This window comes from Leuresthes tenuis, unplaced genomic scaffold (assembly GCF_036924035.1).
Source record: "Leuresthes tenuis unplaced genomic scaffold, fLeuTen1.0.hap1 SCAF_6, whole genome shotgun sequence".
Taxonomy (NCBI): Eukaryota; Metazoa; Chordata; class Actinopteri; order Atheriniformes; family Atherinopsidae; genus Leuresthes; species Leuresthes tenuis.
In genome coordinates, this window is record NW_027325360.1 from 1,676,568 (window position 1) to 1,688,117 (window position 11,550).

Consider the following 11,550-nt stretch of genomic DNA (forward strand, 5'->3'; position numbering starts at 1 on the left):
GAACTGTGTTGAAATATTCAGGAAAAACTAGCAGGTGAAGGTGTAATTTATCCGGAAACGGCCCACATTTTTCTGGACAGCTCATTGGCTGAACTTTATTTAAAGTCCCGCCTATGTCTTGTACTGTGTGTGTTGCAATTGGACAACATAACGGTGACGTCACAAAATCGTGCTCTCTGATTCGATAGAAATTGGCGGGGGGGAAAACCCTCGATTTAAATATCAAAACACATATTTCTCAGTCAGCGACTCCGTCAGAAGTAGGAGTGTTGCGTTATTCATAATAATAACAGTTGTAATAAGATTAGTAAGAAAAAAAACAACACTTTTCTCAGTATTTTGGTCCGAAAACATAACAGAATGGATCGTAGCCGAGATAATTGTGAAGTCGCGGAGGTTTCCGAGAGGCTGGAGCAGTAAGTAAAGCTAACTTTAACGGCTGGGTCACGAAAAGCTAACGGTTAGCATCAGTGATGCTAACGTCTTCATGGTTTTCATTAACGACGACACCGTCGGTAGCTAACAGTAGATATAGAGTCCGTGTGTGTCTGGGGATAGTTTTATTGTCAGAATGAATATTTTGGAGGCTGGAAACAAACTACAAAGTGAAACATGTTGCAGGCTACAAGTGAAACATGTGGCTAGCTAAACTGTGCGAGTAGCGCTGGTCGATGGTTGTGTTTTCAGTTTTATTCACCGTGTTCAAGCGCTGGAGGCACATTAACATCTTTGTAATAACGCTAGTACATCACAGACTGACCTGCATGATTTTACTCCACTGAATTTGATGAACAGACTTTGATTTTTTTCTGATAATTAACGTAAATTTTAGTTTTTTTGTGTACAGGATCCCATTATATGACCTTTTAATGGTCGTACGTGCATTGACACACTGTAGACTCTCCTGTAAAGTCACATCCAGCCTGTTACTTCTCAGCATCACCAAATATCAAACACATCTGTCCACTGCTGGAGAGAAATCAGGGTTTTTGGTATATATTTGTGAAAAATCAAAGTGTGGATTTAGTAGAAAGAAGACGATTTTTGGATTAATGTAGTTAAAGAAAGAATTGATTTCATAGCATTGTTTGTTGACAGTGTGCTGGGGTTAAGGTCTTAGTTCATGTTTCTTTGTCTTCGCAGGTCTTTGACCATGGATACGGAGGACAAGATGGAAAAATACAACCGGTATTTAACACACTAATGCATCTTTATGTGGAATAATCAGAGACCATCACTTGCTTCATCTCACATCTTACATTGTTGAATTACAACTACACAAACCTGACTAATGTCTTAACCATAAAAGCTGTCTGAGACCCTCCTCGGTACGGTTGCAGATGTTTAATCTGGTTGAAAACAGCGAACATTATTCCTTCTTCGCACTGTGTTCGATTTATCCAGTTCGTACTTTATAGTTATTTGGTACGAACCAAAGAGAGTCTACCTTAAAAAACGCAGCGTTTTTATATTCCTTAACAATGTCACCTGCTACAGTAATGTGGCATAACATCGAAGCCACTATGTAACTACGCAGTTCTTCTTCTATGACAGTTGGACATACCTTACGTTGCTCACTGTGCAACTTTAGGCTGGAAAAATGCTAATTAACAGTTTTAAACTTTCATTTGATGTGGGCTGCAAACTTCTTACGATGTTCTTTCACTGCATCCATGCAGAGTTGTTCACACAACTATTAAGCATTCTCAGGTCTAACTGTGACAGTAGAATTCACCCAGAAAATGTCTGAGTGGTGATTAGTTAACATTATGGTTATGATATAGCAGTAATTTGCCTCCACTATAGAATAAAATCAATCCTGAGGCATCAGACATGAAAGTAAACATTTCAGAGCTTCATCACTGCAGAGTTTGATCAGTCATCCTGAAGATATTTAGTCTTTCTAGTATTCCTAAGAGCAGATAGTAAAGCTTTACTCCGACTGTTTCTGTTCCCTGAAATTTGTTCTGGTTATTGATGCTGTTCTTTACTGTCATTGCAACTGTTTCCTGTTTTCCTGTAAATATGTAAAAATAAGGAATGGATCAAGACTTTTGGATTAGACAGGCAGCAGTTTTTTGCTTTGCTTGTTGTTCCTAATTTTTAATGTTTCACCTTTAACTCCCAGATAGATGTGAATGAAATCCACTGATTTCTTTGTCTGTTTTCAGACTGATTTCTAATGGAAAACATGTCGCCAAACAAGGAAACGTTCACAAAGCACTGGAGCTCTTCAAGCTGGCGTACAGCATTCTGCAGACTCCCAAACTAAAGAGCAGAATAGAGAAGATAGAAGAGCTCCTGGCTCAGAACGACGAGGAGGACGAGGATGATGAGTTTGTCAATGTGAATAACAGCGGTTTAATGCTGTTTAGAGAACTTTATGACAAACTGTACAACTACCAGAGAGATGGAGTCTCCTTCCTCTACGGTCTCCACAGAGACAATCGCAAAGGCGGGATTCTAGCCGACGACATGGGGCTCGGTAAAACCATCCAGATTATATCGTTCCTCTCAGGCATGTACGACAATGAGCTGATAAAACACGCGCTGCTCGTCATGCCGACATCCCTCATCACAAACTGGATCAAGGAGTTCGCCAAATGGACTCCTGGCATGAGGGTCAAGGAGTTTCACGGCGCCAGTAAAGTAGAGAGGACCAGGAGTTTGGAGAAAGTTCAGAGAAGAGGGGGCGTCATCATAACCACGTACCACATGCTGATGAACAACTGGCAGCAGCTGTCCTCGTACCAGGGAAGGGAATTCTGTTGGGACTATGTGATCCTGGATGAGGCGCACAAAATAAAAAACACGTCCACCAAAACAGCCAAAAGTGCTTACGCCATCCCTTCAAAGAACAGAATTCTTCTGACGGGAACTCCGGTCCAAAACAACCTGAGGGAAATGTGGACTCTCTTTGACTTTGCCTGTCAAGGTGCTCTATTGGGGACAGCAAAGACTTTCAAAACAGAGTATGAGAACCCCATCACCCGAGCCAGGGAGAAGGACGCCACCCCAGGAGAAAAGGCTCTCGGGTCCCGGATGTCCGAAAACCTCATGGCGTTAATAAAGCCCTACTTCCTCCGAAGGACAAAATCAGAAGTGCAGAAAAACAAGATGAACGCCAAAGAGGAGCACTCGGACCATCAGGACAGTCGAGTTCAGAGTGGTCGGGCCGTCTCTGGAGCAGTTATGCCCAAACTGACCAGAAAGAATGACCTGATTGTCTGGACTTATTTGAGCGCCATTCAGGAGGACATTTACCGGCAGTTCATTGGCTTGGACCACATCAAGGAGCTGCTAATGACCACCAGGTCACCTCTTGCTGAGTTAACCATCCTGAAAAAGCTGTGTGATCACCCGAGACTCCTTTCTGCTGGCGCCATAGCAAAGTTAGGGCTCGAGGAAGAAGGCTCGCAGAGTGACGACGTCAATGCAGATGCCAACAGCATCGCTAACGTTTCCGACGACACCTTGATATCAGAGTCCGGGAAACTCGTCTTTCTGTTGGCACTCCTGGAAAGGCTCCGAGAAGAAGGTCACCGCACGCTTGTCTTTGCTCATTACAGGAAGGTTCTCGACTTCCTTGAACGTATCCTTGGCAACAGAGGCTTTAAAGTATTGAGGCTGGATGGCGCGATAACCCAGATTACAGAGAGGGAGAGGCTCATCTCTCTGTTTCAGAAGGACAAACGTTACTCGGTCTTCCTCCTCACCACTCAGGTTGGGGGAGTCGGCATCACCTTGACAGCAGCCAACCGAGTCGTCATCTACGATCCCAGCTGGAATCCAGCGACAGATGCCCAGGCTGTCGACAGGGCATACCGCATCGGGCAGACCGAAAACGTCGTCATCTACCGGCTGATCACCTGCGGCACGGTGGAGGAAAAGATCTACAGGCGGCAGGTTTTCAAAGACTCCCTCATCAGACAGAACACCGGGGACAAGAAGAACCCGTTCCGCTACTTCAGCAGACAGGAGCTGAAGGAGCTTTTTACTCTGGAGGACACGAGGTCCTCTTCCACACAGCTGCAACTGCAAGCTCTGCACTCCAGACACCGGCGGACTGACCCAGAACTGGACCAGCACATCGCCCACCTTCACGCTCTCGACATGTTTGGCATTTCGGATCATGACCTCATGTTCTCCCTCGACATCAACCACGATGAGGCCCCTGAGAACCAGGAGGAGCACCAGTACATCGAAGGCCGGGTCCAGAAGGCTCAGGAGCTGATGAGGGCCGAGTCCGAAATGCAGGTGGGTGAAAAATAAGACCTCAAACTGTCATCCTGGTACAGTCTCCTTTGTTTTGCAACCCAGAGACCTTCACAGGTGCAGCTAATTCCCACAAAATGCCACAAACACATGTAGACTGGACGGTCAAACTCCCACGATCCCCTCAGTAACTCTGTGGGGGTAAAGTTCTGGTCCACTGTTCTACGACCTGGGACAAAACCACACTGCTGCTCCTGAATCTGAGGTCCAACAGCCTTGAGACTGGAGTAAACTTTCCTGTGATCCCTTTAGTGTGTAGAGACCCTGTTTGTGGTTGGAAACACCTTCAGAAGCAGCATTTATGAGCCACACTATTGACTTTAGGACACCAGTTTGCAGGAAAATGAGACAAACGTGATCTGTGGTCCCCTACAGAGCCTCAGAATTCACCAGATGGAGGTTCAAACGTGTTGAAGAGGCATCTAAAGTAATGTAATGACAGCTTTGTGGTGGCTCACCCCCACGAGTTAGCTGCTAAATGTCTGGTGCCAACCTCCCTGTCTGAGAGCGTTCATGCCAGATGTTACAGCCTGCAGATGTTCTTCTGTAAGCTGCAGCCCGAGTGTTCCCAGCACAGCGGACAAAAAGACTTGTTTTGCAGCTTTAAAGTGTGTTTTTTGTGTTTCCCGCAGATGCAGCTGGCAGAGGGCATGGCGTCGAGCACAGAACCGGCCTGGCTGAGACCGCCACCTGAGGCCAACAGCAGAGAGACGTTGCACGAGAAGAAACCAAGAAATCCAAGACCGAGTCATGCACAGCCCAACCTCAACCTGTCACCTGTTGTGGTGGATTTGGACCAGTCTGGTTCTGGAGAGGACACCCAGCAGAATCTGAGTAACAGGGTTATTGATCTGACTGCAGATGTCTCTCCTCAGCAGGAGTCTGCCGAGGCCACAGCAGCTGAGGTAGCAGGCGTCTCTGTTGATGAAATAGTGGATAAATCAGAAACATCTCAGGCTGAAGCGTCTTCAGGAGGTGACGGCAGCCTGCTGCATGTTCCAGCTGATGACAGCAAGCATCTGCTAAACAGAACCTCTCACTCCGAGATGGACTCGGATCTCATCCCACCCCTTCAGAACAAAAGAGTTTCTGTCCTGCAACAGTCCAACGCAAGCATCAAAGCAGAAAGCTCGAGCGTGAGTGCTGAGCTCGAGTCCTTCAATGGAAACTTCAACTTGGAGTTGGAGGACAGCGGAGACGGCGTTCTGGAGGATGCTGAGACTGAAGAAGAGGAGCAGAAGCTGCTGTCTCAGCTCCAGGTGAACGGCAGCTTCAACGTCAACAAGTCTCTGTCTGAGAGTCTGCACAGACACACCATCAGCAGCTGCCGGGCATCAGGCATGGAGGGGTCCATGGAGGGGTGCATGGAGGGGTCCAGGAATGGGTCTAAGAATGGGTCCAGGAATGAGTCCAGGAATGGGTCCAGGAATGAGTCCAGGAATGGGTCCAGGAATGAGTCCAGGAATGGGTCCAGGAATGAGTCCAGGAATGGGTCCAGGAATGAGTCCAGGAATGGGTCCAGGAATGAGTCCATGGAGGAGTCCATGAACGAGTGCATAGTAACCACAAAGAAAAGAAAAGCAGCAGTGATTTACGACAGCGAGGAGGAGGAGCAGCTCAGCGGTCAGCTCGACGGCTCGTTCCAGGTACTTGGAGCCTCTACACCTAAATCGGCGCCCGTTGGTTCTTCTCCTCGCCGGTCCAGGAAGAGCGTTGGAGGCAACGCCTCTGTGGTCTCACGCAGATCCCTCCTCCGGTCCATCATCGAGGATGTGGATGACCCGGAGGAAGGTGATGTTTCAGAGGTGCGTTCTGAGGCAGAAGAAGAGAATATCATCTTTTTGACTTGTATTGAACCTCAGCCGGAGGAGAAAAGCAGGCGGACATTAAACACCGCGGAGGAGGAAGAGGAGTTGTACTCTGAAGAAGAGGCAGAAGAAGAAGAAGACCAGGTGGAGGAGATCATTGGTTCATCTGATGAGCTGCAGCTGGAAGAAACTATCGGAGAGACTCTAACTACTGAGGAAGAGGAGGAGGACTCTGCAAACTCTTCATCAGTAGAGGACAGGAGCTCTAACCACAAGGAGGAAGCAAAGATGGTTCAGGAGGGAGAGAAACAGGATCATTCTGGGTCAGCAGATGTGAAGTCAACTGAGGACTCGAGCTTCAGTTTGGAGGAGTCGACCGGCGACCATGAGCTGGCGTCTGGAGAGAGAATGGATCAGTGCGCCGCCGCCGCCGAGTCCGAGAACTACGAGTCGCTGGTCAGCAGAGGGAAGGAGTGCTACAGCCAGGCCAGGCTGGATGACGCCCTGGGCTTCTTCCTGAGAGCCATCGACATCAAACCGGGAGATCCTGAAATCCAGTTCATGACCATCCAGCTGTACCGGCAGCTGAGTCAGAGACGATGAGGACGACACGCCCGCCAGCACAGCCGAGGTCAGAGGTCAGCAGCTTCTGTTCCAGAAAGCTGCCGTTCAGGACCCCTGAGGCTGACCGGAAACATTTTAAATAAGTCATTCTCCTGGGACTCTGAGTTAGGATCATGGTTAGTTAGAGTATTTCTAATATAAAACAGAGCACCTTTTAGAAGCTGCAAGTTTCAGATGTTTGACGTTTTAATTCTCTTCACGGTCGGAGTATTCCTCGATCAGAAGTCCAGTTTGTAGTCTACGGACATCTAGAGGCTCCAGCCAACTGAAGACCACCTTCCCTGAAAACCAGGAAACACGTCTAGGTTTGGTTTGTCCTCTGTGGGGTCCCGTAGGAAAGCAGTAAAGGTGTCTTCTTGTGTTTTTTTGTTATAAACGTCTCTGTTTAAGGTAACAAACGTGGAACATCTTCTTCTTTTCATGCAGAAAAGAAGAAGATGGAAACTCTGCTGCCAGTCGATGTCCCTGAATGTTACACACTGGCACTTTAACAGTTGGAGCTTTTCGTTAAAGTCGTCCATTAGCTGGACGATGGTTTACGCTCCCTGTACCGACTTCCTGTCTGAAATCAACGCACAGTTATTGTGAAATAAAGTTGTAAATTGCTTTTATTTTTCTCCTTGTTGCCTGTGAGCCAACAAGAAGCTTCCTGTAACTCTATTAATCCTTTTTTTTCACTTTTTTCACTTGAAAATAAAACTGTTCTGTGTTCCAAACTAATTGTTCAGCTCCTGATTCTGATCTTGCAGATATATATATTATATATTATATAGTTACAGCGTGTTACGGAGGTTAGTTTGACGATAAACTTTCTTTACAGAGCTTTTAGTTTAATTTTTCTTGGAGGTGAAGTACGAATTTCCCTTTTTTTTTGGGAACTTTGAACGCCTCTGAAGTTGGACCCATTATCTCTTGTGGAGCTTCATCCAAAGTTCATGCACTTTTTACAGCTCACATCCCTAATTTTTATCTTTTTTAGCAACCAAAAATATCCAATACCCTGATTAATCAAACTGTCTTTATATTGAACCGGTTGATTTAATTCAAACCCACGTAAAAATAAATCTTTGAAGGGAAATTAGAAACATAACGAGCAAGAGAAGATGTCTTAAAGCAAGTGTGACGAGTATCAAACTTTTTAACGTTTAAAGGCTTTTTAAATCCTACAAACGGATTTACTCAGAGCTGATTTCTGCACCTTTCTCTGCTCTAAAATAAATGTCTTATCTGTACATAGATATTAGTATAATAGTGATGTCCCTGTTGGTGATGACTGTCCAATCATTTCTATAACAAGTTTATCTGTTATCAGAGCTAACGGAGGGATTTCTACACAGGCACTCTACTGGGACCACTTCATCCACACGCCCCCCTGCAGCACAGTTTATTCACTCCGTGCTCTGTGACAGTCGGCTAACTTCACACACAGTTTGCTGCTGATAGTTTTGTGCAACATGGCAGGATATTTATCAGATTGTGACGACGTGAACGACGACTTTGAGTAAGATGAAGTGGTCCCAGTAGAGTGCCTGTGTAGAAATCCCTCTGTTAGCTCTCCTTTAGCTGCAAGTAGCCACATAACAGCAGCTATGAGCTAACAGAGCTATGAGCTAACAGAGCTATAGCACACGTTCATTCATTCATTCTTCTTAAAGTATTGGTGAAATAAAGACAGATAATGCCTTATTTAGAGGCTGCATCCTCTAAGCCCCGTTCACTCCGTTATATGGATCTCCAGTTATCTAAATATCTTCAGAAGGACGCCGACTTTCACCAAACTGTTCTCAGTGAGCAGATGAACGTATTTCATGCCAGAAATAAGGTTTAAAAACACCGGAGTTCCCCTTTTATAGTGTCTTAAGGTGGAGAATCCCAGAGACAAACCTGGTGTTTCAGGAACGTCCTCAGAGGCCTCAGACTGGCAGGGTCATGAATTAACTTTTGCTTCAGAACTTCTCCAAATCACCCAGGAGGGGATGAACCTGATAACTAGATGTAGAACCTGATAACTAGATCTAGAACCTGATAACTAGATCTAGAACCTGATAACTAGACATAGAACCTGATAACTAGACGTAGAACCTGATAACTAGATCTAGAACCTGATAACTAGACGTAGAACCTGATAACTAGATGTAGAACCTGATAACTAGACGTAGAACCTGATAACTAGATCTAGAACCTGATAACTAGACGTAGAACCTGATAACTAGATGTAGAACCTGATAACTAGACGTAGAACCTGATAGCTAGATATAGAACCTGATAACTAGATCTAGAACCTGATAACTAGACGTAGAACCTGATAACTAGATCTAGAACCTGATAACTAGACGTAAAACCTGATAACTAGACATAGAACCTGATAGCTAGACGTAGAACCTGATAACTAGATGTAGAACCTGATAGCTAGACGTAGAACCTGATAATAACTAGATCTAGAGCCTGATAACTAGATATAGAACCTGATAACTAGATCTACAACCTGATAACTAGACGTAGAACCTGATAACTAGACGTAGAACCTGATAACTAGATCTAGAACCTGATAACTAGATATAGAACCTGATAAGTAGACGTAGAACCTGATAATAACTAGATCTAGAACCTGATAACTAGATATAGAACCTGATAACTAGATCTAGAACCTGATAACTAGACGTAGAACCTGATAACTAGATCTAGAACCTGATAACTAGATATAGAACCTGATAACTAGATCTAGAACCTGATAACTAGACGTAGAACCTGATAACTAGATCTAGAACCTGATAACTAGATCTAGAACCTGATAACTAGACGTAAAACCTGATAACTAGACATAGAACCTGATAGCTAGACGTAGAACCTGATAACTAGATGTAGAACCTGATAGCTAGACGTAGAACCTGATAACTAGATCTAGAACCTGATAGCTAGACGTAGAACCTGGTAGCTAGACGTAGAACCTGATAGCTAGATATAGAACCTGATAACTAGATCTAGAACCTGATAACTAGATCTAGAACCTGATAAGTAGACGTAGAACCTGATAACTAGATCTAGAACCTGATAACTAGATATAGAACCTGATAACTAGATCTAGAACCTGATAAGTAGACGTAGAACCTGATCACTAGATCTAGAACCTGTTAACTAGATATAGAACCTGATAAGTAGACGTAGAACCTGAAAATAACTAGATCTTGAACCTGATAACTAGATATAGAACCTGATAACTAGATCTAGAACCTGATAACTAGACGTAGAACCTGATAACTAGATCTAGAACCTGATAACTAGATCTAGAACCTGATAACTAGACGTAAAACCTGATAACTAGACATAGAACCTGATAGCTAGACGTAGAACCTGATAACTAGATGTAGAACCTGATAGCTAGACGTAGAACCTGATAACTAGATCTAGAACCTGATAGCTAGACGTAGAACCTGGTAGCTAGACGTAGAACCTGATAGCTAGATATAGAACCTGATAACTAGATCTAGAACCTGATAACTAGATCTAGAACCTGATAAGTAGACGTAGAACCTGATAACTAGATCTAGAACCTGATAACTAGATATAGAACCTGATAACTAGATCTAGAACCTGATAAGTAGACGTAGAACCTGATCACTAGATCTAGAACCTGATAACTAGATATAGAACCTGATAAGTAGACGTAGAACCTGAAAATAACTAGATCTAGAACCTGATAACTAGATCTAGAACCTGATAACTAGATCTAGAACCTGATAACTAGACGTAGAACCTGATAACTAGACGTAGAACCTGATAACTAGAACTTGGCTGCATTAAATGCATTACAACAACTATACTTTATGAGTCAGAAGTTGGCAGTCGTCTCTGTGGGTTTGCCTTTGCTTTGGTGAGTAAGATGCCTCAGAGAGTCGTAACACTTAAAACTCAGTGGTGGGAAACTTCCCTCCACCTGACTTGGTGGTGCTTTGTCAACATGTCTGACCTCAGATCAGATGGTTGTGATTGAATCACTTCACAGTCGGAGCGTCTTCTTCTCGGCGTCGGTGATATAGGCGGTCGCCTAGAGCGCCATCTGCTGGAGGGGCGCTGCCAGGTACCCTTGGCCTCGAGGGAAATTATTTATTTATTTATTTTTAAAGAAAAATATATTTCTATACCCTTTTTGCGTGTGCGTCCTCTCTTTAAAATGACAAATATTAACAAATGAACGAACAAGGATGTTCCTAAAATGTGGCGCTGCTGAGTCACATGACACCTCAGGGTCCGAGGGTTCAGAGGTCAGGTCACAGACAGGTGATGGTTGTGTTATTTATGAGATGAGAAGCCCTCGGAAACCGAAAGAAAAGAAAAGAGGAGCAGAAGAGGAAGTTGTTCTGATCACACATCCACAGAAACACTGCTCTCTGAAGCATGTCGGTTTATCCAATTGTTTGGTCTCTGACACACTACTGTGTCATTGTTGTTGTTACTGAATGGTAAAACCTCGTTAATAATGCCAGTAAATGTAAATGTAATCTCGCCCAGAGCACTGAATTAGGTACTCAAGTCTTTTCTATCTGCTGCAAGATCCAAGTTTCCAAGTAAGTAAAGCGGTTGAAAAATAAAACGTTATATTCTATATTTACATGTTTGAAGTCAAATATTTTTTTTCCTGTGACGAGCTAATTTAATACGGCTGAGGGATTTCTCCTCTTTCTCTTCCTCTGCTTCTCGGTTTCTTCCCTCTGAACTCAAACTGTTTCCAGACCGCAGCGGAACAAAGGCAGTTACCATGGAAACGCGCCCCTCCCCTCAGCTCTGGCTCAGCCAATCACAGCCGGGGGACAGCGCAGTGGGATTTCCATACAGTCTGGATAAG

The 11,550-nt window shown here is 44.4% G+C and overlaps 1 protein-coding gene across 1 annotated transcript; it reads left to right on the forward strand.

The window, feature by feature from the left end:
* The first annotated feature begins 236 nt into the window (after positions 1–236).
* On the forward strand, positions 237–6,739 carry ercc6l (excision repair cross-complementation group 6-like). Its single transcript, XM_072387174.1, has 5 exons — positions 237–416; positions 1,144–1,188; positions 2,172–4,257; positions 4,908–5,623; positions 5,786–6,739. Exons 1-5 carry the CDS (start codon positions 361–363, stop codon positions 6,684–6,686), a joined length of 3,804 nt encoding a protein of 1,267 aa, XP_072243275.1. The 5' UTR covers positions 237–360; the 3' UTR covers positions 6,687–6,739.
* The last annotated feature ends 4,811 nt before the right edge of the window (positions 6,740–11,550 follow it).

What these genes read in the sequence shown, in the direction of transcription:
- ercc6l (XM_072387174.1), top strand. Translation starts at nt 361, where the DNA reads ATGGATCGTAGCCGAGATAATTGTGAAGTCGCGGAGGTTTCCGAGAGG. An exon ending in AAGATGGAAAAATACAACCG is followed by an intron (nt 1,189 to 2,171) that starts GTATTTAACACA and finishes GTCTGTTTTCAG; the next exon opens with ACTGATTTCTAATGGAAAAC. An exon ending in CGGGCATCAGGCATGGAGGG is followed by an intron (nt 5,624 to 5,785) that starts GTCCATGGAGGG and finishes GAATGAGTCCAG; the next exon opens with GAATGGGTCCAGGAATGAGT.